Raw genomic sequence first — 27,659 nt, 5'->3', positions numbered from 1 at the left:
CCTCCATTGAGATCAATCCTCTAAAATTAATTACAGTGGTTTTAATTAATGAAAACCTAAATCAACCCAATAAATTATTTAATGTCTGTATATAACAAATTGTTTGCCTATATTACCTTAGTATATATTATAGCTACCGAACTCGTTTGTTCGATGACTTATTGAGAATTCGCTGAAGAATATTTTTCCCATTGACATCAATCCTCAAAAAATTAGCCCATTGGTTCATATCATACTTATTTGTAATATTTTAAAATACACATTTGCAATACAATTCCAAATCTGCTAAGCAAACAGCCACAACTCCTCTTACACACATATTCCTACGATGCTTTTAGGCTAAAAAGAGAAAAAGACGTTTTGTCTTTTTAACCTCAAAAAATGTTGTATTTTTTGACCAATATAAAAAATTTCTGTTTTTATTGTTTTTAAATAACGTTATTTTAAATTGTTTTTATGTTAATTTTTTAAATGTTTAATTTTACATATATTTTGTTTACATTTAATTATTAATCCTTTATTTTCCACTACTTTTATTTTTTTCCCCTAACATATGTTTTCCGATTAAAAAAAAACAACACACTTTACTTTTACAACATAACCTCAACACTTAATTTTTTTGTAATTCAAAATAACATCTAAATTCAAAACAAACAAAAAAATTGTTTACAAAATTCCTAATACAAAAAAATATATTTCCTTTTTCCAAATATTTTCCCCCATCCTCCAATACATTTGCCATTACTACTGTATACTCCAACACGACCACCTCCACCGTCATTATACATTTTGGAATGCCTTAAAATAAACTATTCATTAAAAAACAACAACACCAACACTATTACCCTGAACCCTGGATAAATTACCTCAACGTACGGTTCCCTTCCTAAAAAAACATAAATATATAGGATCGTGAACGTAGTGATATACCCTCAGCTCTGCCCCGTTCCACTGCCGATGAACAATTCAGTGATCGCATTAAATCCATGGAACAACGCATTACCTCCTCTTTCCGCGGCAATGACAAAAAACCCAAAGATCTAATGCGGGCCATTGGTAAAATCGATAGCAACGATTGGAATGTTCGGGAAATTGAAAAGAAAATCGAACAATCGAAGAAAACCGAAGTGCACGGACCCAAGGGTAGAGAGAAGGTACCGAAATGGAGCCGCGAACAATTTCAGGCACGTCAACATAAAATGGCCAAACCCACACGACAGGACTCCGCCGAGGAGAAATTCAAAGAAATCGATCAGAATTTAAAAATGCTCGATAAACAACTGAAAGAGGGTAATGTTTTGGAACCGGGTAAAGTTGCCTCAATTGCTGGGCAATTTGTAAAACGTGATGTCAGCGAAGAAAAGAATCCCCCTCCCAACACAAATAATGCATCGAAATCTGTGAGTACTAGACGTTGTCCCCTAAGGACCGACCTTGGCAATAGAAAACAAACAAAATCCATTCCACCCTAGCATTTGCACACATACACTCTTGCTTTATTTTATTTTTATTTATAATTATTTATTTTTTTATAATTTATTTATAATTATTTTATTTTTTAATTTAAAAAATCTTATAATTTAAAAAAAAATGGGAAGCATCTTCATTTGCCTACATCGCTCTCTCACAACAACACACCACTTCAATATTCATGCCTTGCTTTTGAGAATACTATTATTGTGCACCCTTGCAACCGACAAACATTCTCTTCTTAGTTCCCCACTCAAAATAAAATTTCGTTTTGAAAATATTGACAGGTTTTAAATTTTAGGTTCTCTATCTATGCAATTTCCGATTCCGTAGTATTCTAATTATATTATTTTTTATCCTCATCCAGAGCACCAAAGTGGCCTTGGCCTTTAAGAAACAAGCTGCCTCGGAGAAATGTCATTTCTGCCGTCAAACTGTCTATCTCATGGAGAAGTTACAAACGGAGAACCTAATTATGCATCGTGGCTGTTTAAAGTGTCATCATTGTCATACAAATTTGCGTTTGGGTGCCTATGCCTTTGATCGTGACGATCCAAATGGTCGTTTCTATTGTACCCAGCATTTTAGATTGCCAGCTAAACCAACACGGCCAGTTGTAAGGAAACCAGGACAAAGGGTGTGTATAACTTTATAATGGTATTTAATTGGTATATATAATGGCAAAAGATTTTTTTCATTTGGTGACATATAGTGAAATTCGATGGAGAATATTTTTCCCTCTGACCTCTAAAGAAATTCACAGTGGTTCAGAATGACCAGAAAACCTAAATCTATAGTCAATAAATCCCTTAGATAGAAATCCTGGACAGAACAAGTTTATTTTAGCGATTTTCTTGATATGTGTCATAGCTACCGATTTCCTTTTTTCGGTGGCCTATAGTGGAATTCAATGGAGAATATTTCTCCCCTTGACTCCAACCATCAAAAATAAAGTACAGTAGTTCAAATTGGACAAAACCAAATCAAACAAAATTATTTATTTTCCGTATATAACAAATTTGTAAACCACATTTCCTAGATATTTATAAAATCTAGCGATTTAATTTGCTCGGTGACTTTTAGTGGAATTCGATGGAGAATATTTCTCCCTTTGACTTCAACCCCTAAAATAAAGTACAGTGGTTCAAATTGGCTAAAACCAAAACAAACTCAATAATTAATTTATTTTATGCACATAACCAATTTGTTACCGTTATTTTCTTGACATATATCATAGATACCAATTTCGTTTGTTCGGCGACCTATTATGAAATTTGATGGAAGAATACTGCCTCATATTGATGAATACTTAACCCAACTTTTTTTATTTGTTAATTTTTGAATCCTTTTTTTCATCTTCTTCTAGAAATCAACTGGTCAACCGCATGACACCGCAACTCCCGTTGCTTCGGCTTCCGCCGTAGATCGTCTAACTGCTGAACCTGCTGATTCTGCACTGAACAGTGAATCTGGCGAGGAGCCAAAAACTCCCAGAAAAACGTGGACCTCTGGAAAATGTTAGTAAAATGGAGTTGCTGGAACGTGGCCAAACACCCGAACGTATTGAATTTGAAAATACTGATGCCATATCAGATGGTGGTGAACCCTCCGAAGAGCATATTATCGATGAACATGAATGGTCGGGACGTAATTTCTTACCCGAATCGAATAATGATTCTGAATCAGATTTAACAAGTTCCGATGAATCGGATACGGAGTCAGATGATGATATGTATGAAGAGGCCAATGAATCGCCATTGGGGGCACAAACTTTGCAGCTGGCATCCGAATGGATTGGGAAACAAAATTACAGCGATAGTGATGATTCGGATGATTTTTATGATTCAAGTGAAGGATTGGCGGGTAAGTTATTTTTTTGGGGAGGGAAGATTTTCATTGAAGGGTGTTTTTTAAATTGTTATTCGATTTTTCTAGATGATGGCAAAGATGACACTGAGGGTGAAGAATTTGCCAAGGCCCGTGAGTTGAGACGCGAGGAAGTGCGATTACCTCCGCTGCCTCCAAATTTGCCAACCGACACCGAAACTGAGGTTAGTGTAAATTTGTTTTATTTTTCTTGTTGTTATTTTGGGATATTTTTTAATTTTAATTCAAAACTTTTCTTTTTTCCAAATTATATACTTTATGCACACACATACATACACACACTTAATGATTATCCTTTATTTCCATTTATCCTTTAATTCTTTTTTAATTTCATGTAAAATGGTGTTGGTTTTTTCTTCATTATTTTTTTTTTTTGTTTTGTAAAATATTTTGAATAAAAAAAAACTAGAATAAAGATTTAAAAGAAGTTAACGAAAATGTCAACAACAACAACGAAAGTGAGATAACGACAGACAAGGATAAAAATGAAAACAAAGAAACAAAGGTAATGGAGGTTAAGGATGATAATTCCAAGGATAAGGAAACTAATTTGTTGGATAATAATAATACTCAGGAATCGAAGGATAAGGGTTCGGATTTAATGAATATTAAATCAGAAGTGGTGGAGGATAATAAACGGAAAGACTCCGCCGGCTCTGACCAATCCTTTAAATCCACCTCATCCTCAATAATTCTACCCCCCCTGAATGGCTTGGAAAAGAGCCCGGTGAAAACCACAAAGGCGGATATTGAAAAATTAGAAAAAAATACCCACAATACCTTGAGCAAGGAAATCGATGCCATCAGTGCCAAACTTTATAATCTCAGCAATGTTGTGAAGATGAACAAAGATCTGGATACCATAGCCAAAGAGAATCTAATACAAAGTGATATATTAAAGAAGCTAAGTATGAAGGAGAAATGGTTGGCGGAAAACAAAGCCCAGCAGGCCCAGGAGGGTAAAAATAAATTCGAAGAAAAGTTGAGTAAATTCAAAGATGATTTAGCGGCCAAGGCCAAGTTTTTGGAACAACAAACCACAGGGGCCACAGCAAACACCTTGGCAGCAACCAATCCCTATGCCCCCAAGTCGCAATTTAAAGACGTGCTCAAAAAACCTGAAGCTGAAAATAAAATCTCACCGGAAAAGCCGCAAAAACCCGTCATGGATAGTCGTGAGGTATTGGCCCAAATCAAGGAAATGATTAACAAAGAAAATGAACAGCTAAAGGCCAATAACAAGAAGCCTTTGAGTCGCAACAATAGCCTTAAGGGGGCGAATCGAACCCCACAAAGTCCCCAACTACCCAAGTCCACAAAATCCGCGGCGGATGTTAATACCAAAATGGAAATAGAAAATATTTTGGGTATTGTTAAAAATATTGAAATTTCAAAAAACCCCAAAAAGTCTCAAGACCCAGCACCACCACCTGATTCCTCCAAGGATATGGGTAAAATGTTCTATAAAATTGAAACGAAATTCTCGCCACAACCCAATCGTCGTATGACGGAAAAACTTAAAGAAATTGAAACGAAAAATTTCTCCGGTACCTTGGATAGCATTAAATCGCAAATGGAAACGCCCACAATAAGTACGCAACAGGTGCCAGCCAATGTGGATCTGTCGAAATATTTTCCCAATCAACAACAACGTAAAGATTCCACAAGTAATGTAAATAAAAATCAAAAGTCTTTGCAGGAGGTAGATTTATCGAAATATTTCCCCACAAGTCCGGCACCTCAGAGACGAAGTTCGGTGGTCACGGTGGCTGATCGGCTGAGAAAAAGTCAAACGGAAAAGTCATTGGAACCGGCCGGCAATAAAACTAAACCCAATGCACCCAAAAGGCAGGCTTCACTTTCGGGAGCGGGAGGTGTAGGTTCAGGGCAATTTAGTTTAAAGGACAATCAAATGGATGGGGCAGTGGATATAGAAAAAATTAAACCCAAGGTGGTGACTGTTGGGAAAATAAATGCCAAAGGAACTACAGCAGCAAATACAACCTCCAATAAAACCACAACAACAACAGCGGCTAACAAATCGACAACGAACACAACAACCTCTCCCAAAACCATAACCACCACCACAGCTGTGGCCACGGCGGGCGCGGGTAAAAAAGGCAAAAATGTAAAAATTATCAAAAAAATTGTACGCAAGGGTTCCCTAAAGAAAACCCCAGCACTAGCCCCCAAAAAATCCCTTATCCTCCGCGATGAGGATGATTTAATTCTCGATGAAATCCTGCACAGCGATGAAATGCGCTCCCCCAGTCTGGAATATCAACAATTGTTCCAAGAGGAACGGTCTCCAAGTGATGATCTGTCGGATAAAATTGAACACATTCTCGAAGAGACTGGCATCGATTTGGGTCTCAAAAAGAAACCATCCGTCTCACCCTCCATTAATCGGAAAAAGTTACTCAAAGCCAAATCCTTTGGTGAGGGTGAAATGCCATTGCAACGTAAGAACAGCATGCTCGGCACGAAGGATAAGGAGTCGCCGAACAAAGAGGAGGGTGATTTGCCAAGTGGGGTGCAAAACATACTCAAACGTTTCGAGTCAATGAGTTCGGTACCGAATGCAACGGAACCTAATTTTAAACTGCGACGCATGGAATCCACCACCAGTAATTTAAATAAATCCAAAGAATCGATTGTCTCTCGTGAATCGGATAGTTTTAGTGATTTGGAAAAGACCATGGAATATTTGAAATCGGAATGGCGTAATGAAGCCACAAATTTCCTGCAAAAGAAGAGGTCAGATTTTCAAAAGACCCATACCATACAAAAGGGAGGAGCAGCGAACAATAAGGGGAAAGTCGAGGAGGAGGGGGTTATGCACATTACCAATGGTCCCAGCAGCATCAGCAACAACAACGTTTTGAGTAATTCAAAATATGCCAAATTTTTTGGATTTAAACAAAAAAGTCCAGAGCGAAATACAAAAATCCAATTGAAGACACCCGGGCAACGCAAGGTTGGGGTGGATAAATCTCCCGAAAAACGTAAATCGCCCATGAAAAAGAAATTACACAAATCCCCCGAGAAGAAATTAAAGAAACCTTCGCCATCGCCACCAAAGGAGATTGTGAAAAAACCCATAGTACCTCAAAAGCCCATAGTTTATGCCTCACTGGAGGAACTGGCATTGGTACAGGTTAGTGGAGATTTAAGTAAACCCAAGGAACAGGCAAATAAAACTCAAGAGATTCCAGTCAACACTACGAAAGGGAACCTTGAAAATAGTTCGAAGTTAAATAATGAGGCTAAGGCAGAAGAATCTCTCAAGGAAATGAAATTGGAGGCTACTTCGGCGATTGAAATATCAGCCCCAAATATGGAAATTGTTAAGGAAACTGTTGTGGATAGTGTAACCCCCAATAGACCCTTTAAACAATCCATTAGTATTGAATTAAAACCTCATGAAACAAATTCCGCAGAAAATCTTTCGAAATCTGGCCTCAAAAGCAATTCAATAAATTTCGAATTAAAAACATCCAAAGATTCCAATTCCTCTCCAAGTGAAAATAGTTCCCCTGGGGAATTAGCTCGGGTTCCATTGGACAAAAATGAATCATCGACTGTGGATTTGAAACCATCGCAAGATAGTCTAGCGTCCAGCAGCCCATCTAGGGTTTCTCTGGACACAAATGAATCATCCAAAATTAATGTAAAATCATCGGTCTCAGAATCTCTTACTACCAACAACACAGCTCGAGTGAGCCTCAGCAAAAATGATTCCCTAAATTTGGATTTGAAACCATCATCAGCTGAATCTCTTAACACCTCTAACAACACCGCTCGAGTGGGTCTCAGCAAAAATAATTCCTCAAATGTGGATTTGAAGCCATCGGCAGGGACTCAAACCCCTGGCCAGGTAGTTCGGGTATCCCTCAACAAAAATGAGTCAACGTATACGGATTTAGAGCCCTCCAACGAAGATCTGGCCTCCAACAGCCCATCTCGAGTTTCTTTAACTGAAACTGATGCCTTAAATACTGATTTGAAACCCTCAGCAGAATCTACGGAAACCTCACAGCAAAATGAATACTTTAACACGAATTTACAACCCTCAACAGAATCTCTAAACCCGAGCAGCAACACAATTCCGATTCCGGAAAATGATGTAACAACTTCGCTTGCCAACACCCCACCTTCACCTTCCACGAAACGTCCCCTTGTTGAGGATATACGTAATTTACCCAAAACGGGTTGTGATAAATCGCTAAGCGGTTCACGACGCAGCTCCCTGGCCAGTTTACAATCCCGAAGGCAATCGAATGTCTCCTCTTTGGGTGGTGGGGAAATAACCATCGATAATTTCGACTCGTTACTTGAGCCGGCCGATCTATTAGATATCGATAAAACAATTCTGTTAAATGAACAATACGATGAGGATTCGCTATGCACTTCGATAAGTAAAAGTCCCAGTGTGGCACCCATTACCACCATACAGCAGCGTGGCTCTTCCGAGGATGATAGTATAGATAATTTATTTAGTCAATTTTCCGATGAAATGTTGGTCAATGTGGAATTCGATTCCAATGATGAATTAATTGAAATTATACCCCTGAATGGAGAAGAGGAGGGGGAGATGGAACAGGTGGATGAGGATCATGCCGTAAGGGATGTAAGTTATACACCACCCAGACTTAATGTACCCATACTTGTACCCAGTGGCGGCAACAATTTCCCCTGTCGCCCCAAACGTCGTCAAAAAAGTAAATCATCTTCGACAGATTCCACACCACCACCCTTGGCTCCGCAGCGGCTTAAAAAGAAACTTTCCAAACTTTCGCCCACAAATATGCCACCCTCGGTGCAGGATGTCATGCAGGAGGTGTGTAAATCAAGGCAAGTGGAATCCCAACCACCCGCTATGGATGCCAACAAGCCTTTAAGATTCCCACGACTCATCGATGAAGATGAGATTCTCATTGAAGATTCCCCCATTGCCAGTAAACTGTTTACCCATGATATTTATAATAAGGATCCGAAGATAACAAAACTGTCTGGGTCCAAAGCATCCCTCGTTGGCAATTTGGAAGAGGAAAGCAATCAAGGCGGGGCGGCGGTACCTAGCATACAAATATCCGCCAACATTGTCAATGATGGCTTTGGTTATGGCCCCAATCGGCAACCGGAAAATGTTACCCAGTTTACCAAGGTTTTGAAACCCATTGAAAAGGAACCACCACCGGAGGAGGAAGTGGAGGAAGAAAAACAGTCTGTCAAAAAGGCAGAGGAACCTGCTGTGGAGGATAAAAATCAAGGCCTTAAGGCCAAGGCCCCTTCTTTGGAATGGAATATGGAAATGCTACCCAATAGCCCCATGCCTAAACATAAAACCCTGCCTAAACATTTACAAAAACCCGAATCCATGGAAAGTCTAACGGAGTCGGAAAAGACCTCCGATTGGAATATGGAAATGTTGCCACGTAGTCCAATGCCTCAGAGGAAATTTAAGGAAACCACGAAAGAAAATCCTCCGCCACAACAAAATCAGGATGAGGAAGAAAAACCGAATAAAGAAATTCCTCGAAGAGATTCCAATTCTTTGCTAAAAGAAAAATCTCCCACATCCTCCATAAAATTACTCAATACCATTGATCTGACCACAGAGGGTTCGGAAAAACGCCTGATTGAGGAGTTTGAATTGGAGAGACGCCAGGCCTTGATACAACGTGACAAGGACTATAATGTCATTGAAAAAACCATAGATGCAAAACCACCACGCAAGGGTAGTGGTTCCAGTAATGGTAGTGGGAATTCGAATAAGATACCACCACCCTCACCTGCTAGCTCTTTGCCACCCCGTGACTCCCGCCGTAGCCCCGTGCAAAGTTCTGCCACAAATCGTGCTGGCACACCACCCATGACAAAACCCTTGGAAATCGCACCCAGCACATCCACCGCACCATCCTCCAGACGTAGCTCATTTGCATTTATAGAATTGTTAGATAATAAACCGATTATAGCACCGATGCCGAAAAAGCTGGATTTACCCAAAGTGGAAGATGAAAAATTGCAACCGGACAACCTCAAAGTGGTGGAAATGTCGGAGGAGGTGAAAAATCGGCCATGGCCAAAACCACAAACCGAAGAGGATGAAGCAGAGGAGTTGGTAGACGACCTGGAAGCAGACAGCAACAAAACAATTGAATATGCCAATTTAACCGAGGCCACAAACGAAGGACCCAAACGTCAATGGCCCGATGGTCATACGATTTTTGAGAATAAGAAGAAAAACAACAAAAAAGGTGCGTTCAAGCAGCCCCGCTCTGAGACACCGGAAATTAAGCACACGGCCAATGAATTAGATTGGGAGGCAATGGGTAAACCGGCCTCAAAATCAATTACAGATTTAAGTAAACTATCCCAGGTGCATGGTTCAAATTATTCGTTGGGCCCACGCGGGACGCAAATGTCCTCACCTCTATCCAGTAATGAAAGTGAATTTGAGTTGCCAAGGTATGGTGGTGGTGGGGGTAGTAGCAACAAATCCTCCACACCCCAAAGGCCGGCCAGGCATCAACGTCTGACCAACTCATCGGTAACCTCCACGGTATCTCCAGGACAATCTTCCGCCATGGATGCCAGTACTCAATTGCTCTTGGAGCGCAGCAAACGTTTACATGACCGCAAGCGGGACTTTGTCAATGAGCGGGTGGTGGAACGCAATCCTTATATGAAAGAGGTTATTGCTGCGGAACGTAGAAACTCATTGGGTGGTGGGGAGACGATTTATTACAACAACAAATATATATCAGACGACGATGATGATGATGACGATGTCGGCGATTACAGAACAAATTCATATCGTTCACGTCCTCCATATAGCTCAACATCCACAGCAAGTCGTTTCCCAAGCTCTCGAACCTTGGGCCGTTCTTCATATAATACCTCAAGTTATGATTATGTACCCTCATATGCGGCGGATACGACATCCAGTTCATTGTATGGTAGTAGTAGGCGTTTGCCAATCACCTCTACTCACACTCACACACCCATAAGTTCCTATACATCGACATACAAGACACCCTATAGCAGTTACGGTGGCACCACAACAGGGCGTAGTTCATATCTCAATGACATTACAACACGACATTCACCCTCACGTTATAGAGAACGAGGAGGAGGGGCAGGAGGTATTGGAGCGGCAGATGATTCATGTGTTATATGTTAAAAATTTCGATAAAGCAAACCGACCAACACCAGAACCAACAGCTACAAATAATTATAACCTAAAAATTAAAAAAAAAAAAAAAACAAAATCCCCTCCCAAAACCAATCCTAACCTAAAAAAATGAAAAAACTCCAAGGATCCTTCCCCAAACAAAAAAACAACAACAAAGGTGTGGCATAAGACAATTTATTACGTAAAGCAATTAATCGCTAAGCCCTTTTCTATTGATGAGCTTCTTCAATCCTCACCAACCAACCAACTCTATCTCTATCATCACCACCTACTACTGCTTCCCAACAGAAGTATTTAACCAAAAAATATAGTAATATGAGGAGAGGGCTGGTGAAATTGTGTTGAATGTTTTATTAATTTGCAACTGCACTCTGGGTACGATCTTGAAAGGTAAACAAAAATTCTCTAATTCCAAAAAAAGTGTTTTTTAAAAAGGCCCCCAAAAAATAATGCCCTAATTGTTGTAACTGCCAGGTCTACTACACTGCCAACAAAAAAATAAATTAAATCAAGCTGTTCTAACACCACTTACAAACAAATCCGCCGCTGCCGGTAATGCTGTTGATAAATGTTCTATTTTTCAGATTTTTTGTTCTTGTTATACTTTTTTCTATAACACACAAACCTAACCTTAAAATGTGTCCATTTTTTTTTTTTTTTTTTTCAAAAAATATTGTACAAAAATATTTGTATATTTTTCTATTAATTGTGTTCGTTTTCATACCTTTTTGGATCGTACCTGAAAAGGATGTTGTTCTCTCTTTAATATTTTTTTCATAACTCCTTGTTTTCTTTTTGTTATTGTTATTTTTCTTAAGCATGTTGTTCTTTGATTTTTCGTTTCTTTGCTTATTGTTTTTATTATATTTAAATATATTTTGCTAATCGTATTCTGTATTGAAATTCTTTTAGGTCCAAAGTGATACGGAAACCTCCACATCCGATGAGCTAGAACATAATTCAGCGACTGAAATTTCCACCGATTCGGAATTTGATAACGATGAGTTGATACGCAGTGCACCCAAGATATTCATTGATGATACCCATTTGAGGAAGCCCACTAAAGTTCAGGTTGGTATATTAACCATTTATTAACCAATAATTATGGTAACCATTCATTCAGCCAGTCGATTATATTTAAGTGAGAAATTCAAGTTACCAATGTCTAAAAGGAAATTTAAAAATTCCATAAATTCCCCCATTTTTTTCTTTATCTCCCAATTGATATTATGCATTTCTATTTTTGTTTGTCGAAGACTTAATTGTAAATCCTTACTTTTTTTCTTTTTTCCAGGTCAAATCAACGGTTATACCGCCAAATACAATACAAAAATATAATAGCGGTTCGAATATACCACAATATGGTGGTAGAGGTGGTATGGGTTCAGCGACTGGCATTGGCACTAGCGGTCCCTATTTGGCTAAATATCAAACACCCCAACAACAACAGCAGCAGCTGCAACAACAAAATACTCCACAAATACCTCAATTCAAACCATTGGTACAAGTCGACCCTTCACTGCTAAGCAGCAATCGAACACCGCTACAAAACCCCAGACCTGGAGATTATTTACTTAACAAAACTGCCAGTACCGAGGGTATTGCCTCAAAGAAAAGTCTGGAATTAAAGAAACGCTATCTGCTCGGTGAACCTGCCAATGGTAATAAAATACAAAAATCTGGCTCCACTTCTGTACTGGATTCCCGCATACGCAGTTTCCAATCGAATATATCGGAATGTCAGAAGTTACTCAATCCCAGCAATGAAATAAGTCCAAGTATGAAAACTTTCTTGGATCGCACCAAGTTGGGGGAGAAACCACAAAATGAGGCACTGATGCGTTCCGCAACCAATAACATTTTAAATGATTTGAAAGTGGAAATCACCATACAGAAGGCCTCCTCGACAGCGTCGACGGACAATGAAAAGGAAAATGTCTATGTGAATAATAAAAATGAACTGAATAAATGTATGGAATATACGGAGACGGTGAATGCTGCACTATTGGATACCATGGCGGGAAAGAAGACCCCTGCTTCGCCCAATACCACACCCACCAATAATAAAAGCATTTTGGAAACAATCGATTTGACAACACCCGAAAAACAAGTGGAACGTGATAAATCGGATAGTAATAAGGTTATAGATTTGACGGGCGACTCACCAGAACAGAAATCGAATCGCACCATTTTGGAAGAAAATGAAATAAAACCTCCGGATGTTTCGAAAGATGTTAAACAAGTCATACCCGACATTTTGGGTCACATAGGCGAACGGATAAGTCCCACATCCACAAATATGGGTGACAAGACACCCACCCAACAAGATGACCATAGCATGGAAAAGGAGGATGTCCCTGAGAAGGAGATATTGCTGCAGCAGGAGGAGGACAACGAAGTTGAAGATGTCCAAATTGAGGTGCCCAATATCGAATGGAATACCCATAAGGAGGAAGATAATCTTTCATGCTCCTCCAGTAACTCATCGTGTTCTTCACACTCCTCCAGCCTGGAAGATATTGAACATTTCATTTTGGAATCTACCACAAGTCCTGAAACCCATAACAGTGCTATTGCCATGGTTTCCACGGGCTCGGGTGGTGCTAATCATCAGGTGCCACGTTTGGAGGTCCATGACACTTCGGGTACGCTAATGCAAATTGACAGCCTTATGATTATTGATGGTAAATATATTGGTGATCCGGAGGATCTCAAATATATGGAATTACCCGAAGGTGTAACCTTACCCGAAGAGGCTGCCGTCAAGACCATCGAATTGGAGCCAGAAGATGAAAAGGAACATGAAGTGGAAACGGAACATGAACCAGTCACCGCCACCCCAGAACCAGTGGAGACCACAGTCATAGAAGTGGGAGGAAAAACTAAGCAATTAGAAGAAACTGAATCAGAAGCCGAAGCAATACCACCACCACTGCCTGAAACCGGACCACCCCTACCAGAAAAAGGTCCACCCAAAGTCAAGCCCTCCATGTTGAAATTTGATAGTAAAAATGAAAATAAAATCGAAAGTTTAAAAAATCTACCATTGATATTGGATTCGGGTACCGTTGACCCGGTTAAGGCCATAAAACCAATATCCCTTAATTTGTCCAACGCACAAAAGTCCATAGAATCACCGGTGGGATCACCCCTTATCGATATGGATAAAACTCCAACGGGTGATTTATTATCACGGGGATCCGATTCCGAGACAGAACCCACAGGGACAGCACAAATTTTAACTGAAACGGAGCTATCCGATTGGACCGCGGATGATTGTATATCGGAGAATTTTGTTGAATTGGATTATGATCGATCTTCGAGAAGGAATAAAAGTGATAAAAAATCGAAACGTAAGGGTAACGCGGTGGAATCCTCCCGTTTGCCCAGTACCAATGAGGTTATGCAAGAATTGGCCAAGGCTGTGGCACCTGTTGCAGAATTTGAGGGCATATTGAAATCCATTGATTTGGATGATATTGAATTTATGGATACGGGATCGGAAGATGAAAGTTCGGGTACCGAGGCTCACTCGGCAACTAATACCGCATTGCTGCGTAATCGTGGTTATATGGAATTTGTGGATCAGCAGCAACAAGAGACAACACCCAAACATGTGGCTGCCAAGCAACCTTTGGATATTTCTAAGCCGATTTCGGTGAAGCGTGATGAACGTTTGGGTGTCGATTACATAGAGCAGGGTGCCTACATCATGCATCATGAGGATGCCAATAAGACACCCGTCAATGAGACAAGTAAAAATGTAATGACTCAGTCACTGACCGATTCAAGTACCTTCAATGATCTGGAAGATGATAGTGGCCATTCGCAGATCCAATTATCCACTACAACAACAACATCGGCTTCATCGAGACAGGGTAACAAGTCGGCAAATATAAATAATTTCACAACCCCAACAACCACCACCGAGGAAAGTGAGGCCCTCACGGTGGTATCTAGTCCCTTGGATTCTTCACCGCATACCAGAAATTCCACAAATAGCCATAGGCGTGATTATGTGGGTGGTGGTGATAGTGGAGGTGGGGGTGGTAGTGGTTCAACACCCAGCAGCACAGATCGTGCCCCAAAATCCTCACAATCCACATCGGGTACGAATTCAGCCACCACCTCAAGTAAAAATACCACACCACCCAGACAATTATCGAAAGATAGTCCCAGTTTGGGTCCTCTAGCCCCCGGTGATCGTAGATCCCATGATGAACTTTCCTATGAGGAATATGTGCGAGCTTTGCAGCAAAAAATTGTGCAGATTAGCAGCACGGCAAGAGGAGATTCATTGGAGGCCAAAAAGCAAAGGCGAAAATCCTCTAAGGGTGAGATGAGCCTTAATCAAATATCTGTGATAGATAACAATACCACGACAACAACAACACCAAGTAATTTAAGATTTGATAGCAATAACACCACCACAACCCACACCAGTGACGAGCAAAAAACAACGACAACAACAGATAATACGCATGCCGGATCCACACAACAAACTGCACAGAAAAAAGTACCTGAAATTCCGACGCTCACAAGTAAGCTGGAGGAAATTACCAAAGAACGCACCAAGCAAAAGGATCTAATACACGATTTAGTCATGGACAAGCTGCAGTCCAAGAAGCAACTGAATGCCGAAAAACGTTTGCATCGCAGTCGCCAACGTAGCATTATGACCAGTGGCCTGGGAGGCGGAGCAGGTGGTTGTGGTTATTCAAGTGGTTCTAGTCTAAGTCCAACACCCAAATTGGCAGCAGCAAATTCCACCACAGACACCAACTGTACCAATCAGGCCCATTATCATGTCTCCACAGCCAGCCAAAATCCCACATCACCTTCAGCCCGTACGGCGGCAGCTACACAACGTTTCCTAAATAATAGCTCCAGTTTTAAGGAAAATAATCCGCTGGAAACAACAACAAGTTATGTGTCACCTTATAGTAGTGGTATTGGTGGTGGTGGTCTGGAGCCTCTTTCACCCATACGTTCCGCAGGCTATAAAATCCCCAGACCTTTCAGTGAACATTTGGAGGATGAACGTTTAAAGAATTTGGAACAGCGTTATAAAATCAATAAGACACCATCGTTTTCATATGTAAGCGCACAAAAATCAACAACCACAACAACGCCCCCACAGCCAATGGGTAGTTCCACGCCCATACCACCATTAAGGCAAAATCGTGGAAGGCAACAGGGTAACAACAATAACAACAACACCAATAATAATAATGTAGAGGGTAAAGATGCCAATATTACTACCTCCACGGAAAATCTACGCAGTGAGGCCAGGGCAAGGGCTCGCCTCAAATCCAATTCCGAATTGGGCTTGAGTCCTGAGGAAAAAATGCAATTGCTAAGGAAAAGGATCCAGAATGAATACAGCAGCAGCGGGGCTAATAAACAAACAACCAATCCCCAGGGTTATGAACGCCCAACCAGCTTACGTGACTCCAAAATGAATACCTCCAAGAGTGTTAATGATTTGGCCTATCAAATGAGTATTAGTGGTGGTGCCGCACAATTGTCGGACAATTTAAAATCGCATGTTAAAAATGATTTCACCTCAGATCCCAATATTCTGCTATCAACCAAGCAGCAACAGCTGCAACAACAACAACAACAGGAAAAACCAACTAAAAAATTGAATCGTCGAGCCAAAGATCCCGAACGTCGCAAATCTTTGATACAATCGCTAAGCAATTTCTTTCACATGGGCCAGCATGCCAATAAAGAAAATAAAACTCAACACAATACCGGCGCCGCCAGTGATGTCAACTCTGCCCAAGCAGAGCAAACAGGTACTGGTGGTGTTGGTAGTGGCAGCAATAATAGTACTCCAACAACCACCACATCTTCGACGCCCTCATCGGGTATTGATGGTGTTCTAAGTCGTTTCCGTATATCACCAAAATCCAAAGAGAAATCTAGGGTAAGTAGACGAAGAAGAAAAAGTTTGAAATATAAGAGCAACATTTTAAATTTCAAATGTCATATTTTGTAAATATGCGATCGATCATGCTTTTTATTATGCATATGTGTGTGCCTATGTTGTTGTTATTATTTTAGGAGGTGATGGTGTGTTTTAGTGTTTTAATAGAGTTCGTTATAAATTATTATTATTCACAGATTGGTTGTGGTTAAGTTTTTTTTTATTTTATAACTGTTAAGTCAATCGGTATTATCTGGTGTAAAATATGTCAGTGGTATTTGTTTTATAAAAGTGGGGTTATTTCTGAAAGACTGGGAATTTATTTAGAAATATTTTTCAACATTCGAAATATGGTCCATTAAGTTGCATTTTATATGAGACATTGAATATGACTATTAAGGGACCCACCAACTCTCCATTTCAAATTTCGACGATTTTCAAACGGCTGGTTCATTCATGTTCATATGACACTCAGCCTCTTGCGAGATTTGGATCTCATTGGCAAGGTGGTTAACAGAAATAAGATACGCTGGACATTCAATACATTCAAACCATATAAATCGCCAAATGGACCAGATGGAATCACACCGGCGATGAAACGAGGCAAAGGTTACATACATCCCTATAGCGGGCAAATCAAGCCACTCTGCACCAAGGGAGAATAGACCCATTAGCCTATCATCCTTTCTCCTCAAGACTCTCGAAAGACTGATCGACCTGGAGATTAGGAGTCGTATAGACACTTCCACCACTCTTAGCAATTCACAAAACGCATACATAAAAAACAAGTAGAATCTGCACTGCACGATGTGGTAAGTTATATTGAGAGGAATATGGAAAATTCAAACTTTACGCTGGCCGCCTTCCTAGATATAGAGGGAGCATTTAACAATGTTAAACTTAAATTCGTAAATCACTAACTTAAAAAAGTTGGCACTCCTGAAACCCTTACAGCAGAATTATAAATACAAATGTGGGGGATACAAAAATCAGAAAAACAGTAACTAGAGGTACCTCTCAGAGGCACCCTTACAGCAGAATTATAAATACAAATGTGGGGGATACAAAAATCAGAAAAACAGTAACTTGAGACACCTCTCAGGGATTGGTTGCTATGGCTATTAGTAATTAACAACATACTGATGGAACTGGACTGAAAAGGTATCAAAAATCTTAGCTCATGTGGACGACGTAGTGATTTAATATTGATTTCCGGAAATTTTCCGTCAACAATCTCGGAGCTTATGCAAAGAGCCTTACTGACGCTGTCATACTGGGCCAAGGCGAACGGCCTTGGTGTAAACCCAACAACGACGGAACTGGTAATGTTCTCTAGAAAGCGTAAGCTCAGCGTCTTTGATCCACCAACACTGGATGGAGTGCAGCTTCATCTATCACCCGACGCAAAGTACCTTGGCACAATCATGGACTGTCAATTACGATGGAACAGGAGCGCTGAGGAACGGGCGAAGAGAGTGTAATCAGGGGGCTAAAACCATCTACTATAACACCGTGCTAAGGCTCATTCTTTCCTATGGTTCTCTTGTCTGGTGGAACTGACTGCGTCACAAGTCGACATCCAGCAAACTAGATAAGGTACAAAGAGCCGCCTCGATTCTAATAAAAGGAGCCACGAGGAACACCACAAAAGCTGCTCTGAACGTAATGCTAAACTTAAGGCCTCTGGACCTCAGCATTAAGTGTCAGGCGCGCGAGTTGTACCTTTGGGCGTGGTTGTATCTAGAACGAACCAGGTGTGACATTGGACCAACGAGTAAAACTAAGCGATGTAGATGTCGTTAGTTCCTAGTAGAAACGACTGGAACCGGACGGTCTGGCTTTCTATGCAGACGGATCCAATATGGCTTACCTACAAGCTGGATAGCACGAACTTTTGCATAACGTAATTAAGTCTAGAATGATGTGTGTTAAGTTTCGTGGAAATCGCTTCAGATGTAGGTATAGCTCCCATATATATTTTCGTCCGCTTTTATGTAAATGGTGCACCAAAGTCCCTATATATCATTAGATTTGCACGAAATTTGACAAAAGGCACAGAATCGAGTCTGGAATGATGTGTTTAAAATTTCGTAATAATCGGTTCAGATTTCGATATAGCTCCCATATATATTTTCATCGGATTTTATGTAAATTATGCACTAAATACACAAAGTTTGTACGATTGACACACAATTTTGTACAATATAAATAAATTTATCTCTTTCAAGTTTCGTTAGATTTTAGGTAAATGGTGCACCAAGAGACACGAAATTTTGCACATCGTATCGAATTGAGAGAATGACGTTATTGGGTTTTTTTTAATCTCAAACAGAGCTTTTATATATATTTCAAACGGCTGTCTGTTTGAGATTTAATTTTGAAGAGTGCGGCCTACCGATTAGCGTTTTCAAGTTTGCTCTAAATCGATTAACATAAATTTGTCCCATTGTACGCAAACGATTCTTACTTACTTACTTACTTAGCTGGCTTGTTACAGAACGGTTGTTCCATAAGCCGAGCTTAAAAAAGATTTCCAAGCGCGTCGGTCTTGTGCGCAAGTCCACCAATTTGGAAGACCACGTTCCAGGATGTTGTTTTCTACTTGGTCTTTCCATCTAATTCGTGGCCTTCCCCTTCTACGGGAACCATCCGTAGGCTCATTTTTATATGCCTTTTGAGCTGGGGCTTCTTCATTCATCCGCACAACATGGCCTAGCCACCGTAGTCGCTGCAGCTCAATACGACTGACTATGTCGATGTCTGCGTATAAATTGTAGAGCTCGTGGTTCATTCGACGCCGATATTCACCGTCGACGCAGATCGGCCCGTAGATCTTTCGGAGAATTTTTCTCTCAAACACCCCAAGAGCTGCCTCATCTGCTTGCGCAAGTACCCATGCTTCTGATCCATATAATAGCACGGGTAGTATCAGCGTCTTGTAAAGTGTGAGTTTGGTCTGGCGAGAGGTGGCCTTGTTTCTAAACTGCTTACTTAGACCATAGTAGCATCTGTTGGCCATCACAATCCTTCTCCGAATTTCAAAACTGATATCATTCGTTTTATTTATGGCGGTACCAAGGTATATAAAGTCTTTAACTACCTCGAAGCTGTAGTTCTCAAGTTCCACAGTTGGTCCGAGTCTACTGGACGTCTTGCGCGTTGATACCATCAGCTTGGTCTTCTCGCCGTTTACTGCCAGACCCACTTTGGCAGACTCCTTTTCAATTTGTTCAAAGGTGGCTGTTACCGCTCGCAATGTTCGACCCATTATATCGATGTCATCGGCGTAGGCGAGTAACTGGTGTTGTTTGGTGTACAGAGTGCCATTTCTGTTCACCTTTGCATTTCGTATGACCTTTTCTAGTAGGATGTTAAAAAGATCACACGACAAACTGTCACCTTGTCTGAATCCTCGTTCGGTAGTGAAGGGCTCCGATAGGTCCTTTCCTACTTTAACGGCTGACCTTGTGCCACTTAATGTTATCCTGCATAGCCGTATTAATTTTGCAGGAATGCCGAACGCAGACATGGCTTTAAACACCTCTGAACGGATAGGGCTGTCGAATGCGGCTTTATAGTCGACAAATAGGTGATATGTGTCGATGTGTTTTTCGTGGGTCTTTTCCAGGATTTGGCGCAGAGTGAAAATCTGGTCTATGGTCGATTTGCCAGGTCTGAAGCCGCATTGGTATGGTCCGATGATGTCATTGACCATTGGCTTCAATCGTTCACACAGCACACTTGATAGCACTTTATATGCGATGGGAAGGAGACTTATTCCTCTATAGTTGGCACATATCGTCTTGTCTCCTTTTTTGTGCACGGGACACAGGATGCTGAGGTTCCAATCATTGGGCATGCATTCATCTAGCCAAATTGTGTTAATCAGCTGGTGCATGCTCCTGACCAGCATCTGGCCACCAGTCTTGAATAGTTCGGCTGGTAACCCATCGGCTCCTGCTGCTTTGTTGTTCTTGAGCCGATTAATTGCTTTTATGACCTCATCTTGGCTAGGTGGTATACACTCTATACCATCATCTCCTATTGGTTCTGGTGTATCTTCTTCATCGCCACTATTTGATACTAGCAGCTTTTCGAAATGCTCCTTCCAGATCCTCAACACGCTGTCTGTATCTGTCACCAGGTTTCCTTCTTCATCTCTACAGGAGGATGTGCCTGCACCAAAGCCTTCGGTTTGGTGTTTTACTCGTTGGTAAAATTTCCGGACTTCATTCTGACTCCTGTACATCTCGATTTGCTCACGCTCACGTTTTTCTTGTTCTTTCTTCTTTTTTCTGAAAACACGTTTCTCCTCTCTCCTTTTCTCCCGATAATTCTCCATCACGTTACGTGTTGCTACTGTCTGCAGGGTTGCCCTATACGCTGCGTTTTTCACATCAGTAGCAATACGACACTCCTGATCGTACCATGGGTTTCTTGGTGGTGGTTTTTGGTACCCAATTGTTCTTTTTGCTGCAGTTTGTAGGGAGTGGGCAATTCTTTGCCATTGTGCTTCTATACTATTATCGGGACAAGAAGTGCTTTCTTCAAGCAGATGGGTAAGTTGAGCGGAGTAGGCCTCGGCTACCTGTTGTGTTTGCAGCTTTTCGACGTCGAGTTTCCGTGTTGTATTAGATCGCACCTTTGCTGCACAACGCAAACGATTCTAAATTTGCCAAAATGAATAGGTTCCAGAACGGTATACAGATCGCATATTCAAGTTCGTTCAATTTCATGTCAGTGTTTTTTTCGAAAAGGCGACATCTATACGGACAGTCCCACTCGACGTTTGCGTACATCATCCATGTCAATGGCAGCCTTAGCATGCTATTATTGTTCCAGACAACAGCAGTAACAAAATCATTATCATCATCAACATTCATCGTCTCAAGATGCTTTGACTCGTTCACATTTTACAAAATGAAATGAAATTTAGCATAGGTTCCAGAAAGGTATACAAATCGCATATTCAAATTCGTTCAATTTCATGTCAGTGTTTTTTCGAAAAGGCGACATCTGTTAGGAGACAAATGTAGAATATACCCAATGTGGCGAAGGGCCCAGTCCGACTTTACTACTTGCCTTACTGGTTTTATTTTAATAAATGGTATTAGGATACAAATATTCACTCCTTGAGCCGAGCCATTTGCACCAACAATTTTTTAATGTGTATGATAGCTTAGTTATGTGTATTTTCTATATCTTATATACATATATGTATGTATAATTCAATATATCTAATATTGTATCAATATTCCTTGTTTCCGTCTCTTATTTTTTTCACGTCTTTTTGCTCTCCCTCTGTCTCTGCGTCAATGATCTCTACAGTCCTGCTTTGAACTAAGGGATATCTATATTGGTGTAAGAAGAATATATATTTTATTATTTTTTTATTATATTATATATCTACAAATATATATATATATATATGTGTATCTTTTATGAATGCTTTAAAATTCATTGCATGCATTTTTTTGTAAACTCCCAACTTCATTTTGCCTGTCCTCCATACCCGACCTCAGACATGGAAAGTTTCATATCACATATGAAGTGACATTGAAAAGAAGAGGAATTGTATTTTATCTTTCCATTTCGTTCTAATTTCAGTTTCTTTTTAACTTAAATATTTCCTTTGGCCTACATACATTTATACATACAGTATACCAACTTTATTTTTAAAAGGTGCTATATGTATCCTTTAAATACGAATTTTGTTGTACTATATGTAGGTCACTGGGTGAAATATTTCCATTGTCCGGTCGGATAATTGTTCTAACCCCAAAATTCATCAAATACATTATTTTTATTTTATTTTAATCATTTCATTTCTTATTGGTGTCGAAAAAACAATTTTCAAATTTGCTTTTTATTTAAGCCAAACAATCCATCCATCTGTCTCTCCGTCCATCCATCCATTCAAATGTCAAATGTCCATTTATATTTTGTTTCTTGGTTATATGGGTCTATTGTTGTAGTAGAAAATTTTGATTTTGTTTTCATGGTTTTTTGTATTTTTTCTCTCTTCTTTTTTCCTTTTTTGGTTTTCTTCTTTTTTTACAGAACAAATAATGTGTTTCCTCCCTTATCCTTTTAAGTTCTTTAATAATTTCCTTTGTCTGAAATAAAAACGAACACACACAACGAAATGATACAAATCCAAGTCCGTCGTATATAGAACCCTTCTATTTTATATCTTTTTTAATTAAGTGTTAATTTTTAAGTTTTGTTTTTATTTAATTTTTATTTTTTGTGTTTAATATTTTAGTATAATTTATTTTTTTTCGTGTGTACTAATAAAACGTAATATTTATATTCCAAATATATTTATAAAATGGCCATTAATTTTTTTTAATTTAAATAAAATATATACAAATTTTTATTTTATTATTTTTAATTGTTTTTATTTAAATAATTGTTATTTTAATTGTTTTTAATAATTATGTTTATATATGTAATAAACAAAAAACTACGCTTAGTTTTAAACACGATCACACATAATTGTTTTTTTTTTTTAATTGTGAACATAATTTTTTTTCAATTCTATACTACCCCTTATCCTACCCTGATGGTGGTTTTGGTAACATCTATATTTGTTTTTGAGTTCCAAGGGACCCCTTTTCCAATCCTTTTCTTGTTCTTCTACAATACCCCTACATGGATGGCTGGGATCCTAAGAGTTTTTCTCATACCTTTTTCCTTAATACAAATTAAAAAAAATCAATTTTTTATTTTTTCAACAGCATGTATTTTTATTTTGAATAATTTAAAAGAAAATACAAATTTGTAAAAATAATATTTTTTCCTTATTTTCCTTCCTTTGAAAAAAAAACACTAAACATTCAAAAAACAAATTCTCAAAAAAATCCTCACAAAACAGGATAAGGATAAAGATGATTACAGCTGCTATACGGACAGTCCCACTCGACGTTTGCGTACATCATCCATGTCAATGGCAGCCTTAGCATGCTATGATTGTCCCAGACAACAGCAGCAACAACACCATTATCATCATCAACATTCATCGTCTCAAGATGCTTTGACTCGTTCACATTTTACAACTGCAGAAACACCCACCCATCACTACAGTCACAATCAGCTGAATAATTTGAACAGCAGCAGTCCGCAAAAAGCCAAAATCACAACTAGCAATAATTGTTTACACCTACAACGCCTACATCACAGTGGCCCGCAACAACTACAACAGCAGCGCAATAAAGAACTGCGTTCATCCGGATCACATTCGCATCACATCACAACTAGTCCTCCAGCCAAGAAATCATCATCGTCATCGGCACTGGCCTTCACTTCGTCCAATCCACAATTGTGCGTTCACAAATCCCAGTCAATGACAAATGCTTCTTCACATAATGCAGCGGCTGCTTCCCGCACATCTCCCAATGCATATGATGATGATCAAATACCACCACCAATACCGCCGTTGCCATTGAATTATCAAAGATCGGATGGTATGTATTTAAGTTTTCTTTTTTTTTAATTTTATAACATAAAAAAATATTTTAAAATCCGCGTATAGTCTTCAACAAATATTCTTCAAAAAAAATCTACTTTTGTAGCTCGAATTGTCCTCTAAAAATAATCTTCAAAAAATCCTCATTTGCAGCTTAGATAGTCCCATAAAAATAATGTTTAAGAAATCCTTAGGTCTATTTTTAGAGGTCAGATAGACCGCTAATCATCGTCTTTAAAAAATCTACATTTAGAGCTCGATAGTCGTCTAAAAATAATCTTTAAAAACTCTACATTTAGAGCTCTGATTCCTCTAAAATTAACCTTTAAGAAATCCTCCTATATAGCTCAGATAGTCCCCTAAAAATAATATTTCATTCCTCTAAAATTAACCTTTAAAAAATCCTCCTATATAGCTCAGATAGTCCCCTAAAAATAATCTTTCAATAATATACTTTTATAGCTCAGATAGTCCTCTACAAATAATCTTTAAAAAATCTACTTTTAGAGCTCTGATAGTCCCCCAAAATAATATTTAAAAAATACTCCTACTATATAGGTCAAATAGCCCCCTCCTTCTATATAGTTCAGATAATCCACTACAAATTACCTTAAAAATATCAACTTTTAGATGCCGATAACCCCATAAAAATATTTAAATACACCTCCTAATAACTCAGATAGTGCCCTAAAAATAACATTTAAAAAATCCACGCCTAAGGCAGTGTTGGTTGCTCAAAAATATTCTTTAAAAATTCCACGCCTAAGGCAGTGTTGGCAGCTCAAAAATATTCTTTAAAAAATCCAAGCCTAAGGCAGTGTTGGTAGCTCAAAAATATTCTTTAAAAAATCCACGCCTAAGGCTGTGTTGGTACCTAAAAAAAAATTCTTGAAAAACTCCACCCCTTAAGCTATGATAGTCCCCTAAAAATATAGTTCTGATATTTAATTTATAGTCCCCTTATACCTCCATTTAATAATTCATTTTGTCATATTTTTTCTAGACGAAAGCTATACTAATGAAACCCGTGACCAAAAGAAACAGCGTGCAATATCCAAGGCTGTACGTCAAGCTGAGCTTAAGCGATTAAGAATCGCTCAGGAAATTCAGCGTGAACAGGAAGAAATTGAAGTGCAATTAAAAGAACTAGAGACACGCGGTGTACTTATCGAAAAAGCTTTGCGGGGTGAAGAACAAACTGTAGAGAAGTAAGTAGACAAATGAATTTAAATACAAAAAATATATGGAAAATGTATTCTAAATGTGTGTGTGTGTTTTTTTTTTTCAGTTTGGAACCTGGCAATAACATTGGCAGTAATGATGAAAAATTACTTAAAGAATTATTGGAGATATGGCGTAATATAACACAACTGAAGTGAGTATACATTTATGGAGAAAATTTCCAATAATTCGTTTGATCTTCTATGAGATGAACTCTCGATTTTTTATGAGAATGCTGTGTGGTCAGCTGTTTTCTATTAGAAATCTTTCGGTCAATATGGAGAAAATACGTTTGGTATTCTGTGAGAAGAGACCTTTTGATCGTCTATGAGAATACTGTCTGCTATGAAAAGATCCTATGAAAAATGGATCTTTTGGTTTTCTATGAGAGATCTTTCGGTCTTTCAGGAGACGGTCGTCTATAAAAAAAATTTTCTATAAAATGTCGTCAATGAGAAGACTTTTCTATATTTTATGAGAATTCCTTTTGGTCTTGGACTTCCCTATATATCTTTCAATTCTTCTAAAGCAATCAGCAATCATTTATTTTCATTTCATTTATAAAATAATTATCTTTTCTTTTTTTGTAGAAAACGCGATGAAGAACTTGGCATACGTCAACAGGAGCTGCAATTGGAACACCGACATGCCCAGCTAAAGGAAGAACTTAATATGCGTTTGTCGTGTAACAGTAAGTCCAAACTTATTTTTTTCCTTCCCTCATTAGATTTGCAAAACTAAGTTTTTTCCATTTTTTATTTTAAAATTCTAAAAAAATAATTTTGATTTTGTTTTTTTCTTCCAGAACTCGATAAAAGTTCAGCAGATGTTGCTGCCGAGGGAGCCATATTAAATGAAATGTTGGAAATTGTTGCCAAACGTGCCGCCTTGCGGCCATCCTCCTCAACACATGATTTAGCCGTTACCACGGATCTATTGAGAGGTGCAAGTTCCAGTGGTGGTGGTGTTGGTGATATGGCATCTGGTAGTGGCAGTAGTAAAATACAATTAAGTACATCGTCACGAGGACAATCGAATGATAATGAAGAATCAAATGTAAGTTGCAAAATATATACTTTTAGAGCTCAGATAGTCCCCAAAAATAATTTTTAGTCCTCAGATAGTCCCTTTTGTTCTTCAAAAAAGCCGACTCTTTGATCTTCAAAAAAGAAGAGCTTTTGGTCTCCTAAAAAAAGACATTTCGGACTTCTAAACAGAATATCTTTTGGTGATCTAGAAAGAAGATTTTTTAATCTTTGTTCTTCTATGAGAAAATGTTTTGGTCCTCTTTGAAAAGTCCTTTTGGTCTTCTTTGAGTCTTCTTAAAAGAAGACCTTTTGATCATTTGGACCTTTTGGCCTTCTAAAAAGAAGGGGTTTGGTCATCAAAAAACAAGACTTAAAAAAAGTTTAAAAAGCCCTCCAATATAGTTCATATAGTCAACTATATTTAAAAAATCCTCCTATATAGCTCAGATAGTTCTCTACAATTAATTTTTAAAAAATCTACTTTTAGAACTCCGATATTTACCTAAAAAAACTGTATCTACTTTTAGAGCTGATAAACCCCTAAATCTTCTGTGAGAAAATTTGTTGGTCTTCTGTGAGAAAATTTGTTGTTCTTCTATGAGAAGATATTTTGGTCTTCTATGAGAAGACCTTTTTTGTCTTCTATGAGAACACCTCTTGGTCTTCTATGAGAAGACCTTTTTGGTCTCTTCTGAGTAGACCTTTTGGTCTTCTATGAGAACACCTTTTGTTCTTCTTTGAGAAGACATTTTGGTCTTCTATGAGAACACCTTTTGTTCTTCTTTGAGAAGACCTTTCGATCTTCCATAAAAAGACCTTTTTGTCTTCTATGAGAAGACCAATTGGGCTTCTAAGGCTGTGTTGGTAACTGAAAATTAGTCCTTTAAAAAATGCACGCCTAAGGCTGTGTTGGTAGCTGAAAATATATCCTTTAAAAATCCAAGCCTAAGGCTGTTTTGGTAGCTGGAAATTATTCCATTAAAAATCCACGCCTAAGGTTGTGTTGGTAGCTGAAAATTAGTCCTTTAAAAATCCAAGCCTAAGGCTGTTTCGGTAGCCGGAAATTAGTCCATTAGCTGATAATTAGTCCTTAAAAAATCCAAACCGAAAGCGGTGTTGGTGGCTAAATAATTAGTCCTTTAAAAAATCCACGCCTAAGGCTGTGTTGATAGCTGATAATTAGTCCTTTAAAAAATCCACGCCTAAGGCTGTGTTGATAGCTGATAATTAGTCCTTTAAAAATCCACGCCTAAGGCGGTGTTGGTAGCTGTTAAATATTACTAATAAAAATCCAAGACTAAGGCTGTGTTGGTGGCTAAAAAAATAGTCTTTTATCCACGCCTAAGGCTGTGTTGGCAGCTAAAAATATTCCTTTTAAAAAATCCACCCCTAAAAAATTCTAATTTAATGGATTTTAAAAATTAAGAATATTCTTTTTTTTATTTTCAGATTTGA

At 38.8% G+C, this 27,659-nt stretch overlaps 1 protein-coding gene across 1 annotated transcript; it reads left to right on the top strand.

Annotated features, from left to right (window-relative positions):
* Window positions 1-2,941: 2,941 nt before the first annotated feature.
* Window positions 2,942-27,659, top strand: LOC133328900 (F-actin-monooxygenase Mical-like). Its single transcript, XM_061537409.1, has 10 exons — window positions 2,942-3,333; window positions 3,406-3,521; window positions 11,468-11,626; window positions 11,850-16,487; window positions 23,365-23,953; window positions 24,959-25,163; window positions 25,244-25,330; window positions 25,767-25,867; window positions 25,982-26,232; window positions 27,654-27,659. The coding sequence occupies exons 1-10, from the start codon at window positions 2,997-2,999 to the stop codon at window positions 27,657-27,659; spliced, it is 6,489 nt and encodes a 2,162-aa protein (XP_061393393.1). The 5' UTR covers window positions 2,942-2,996.

This window comes from Musca vetustissima, unplaced genomic scaffold (genome assembly GCF_032173495.1).
Source record: "Musca vetustissima isolate MV318-11 ecotype Yass unplaced genomic scaffold, APGP_CSIRO_Mvet_v1 utg14752, whole genome shotgun sequence".
NCBI lineage: Eukaryota > Metazoa > Arthropoda > Insecta > Diptera > Muscidae > Musca > Musca vetustissima.
This window is presented reverse-complemented; position numbering and strand designations above follow the sequence as displayed.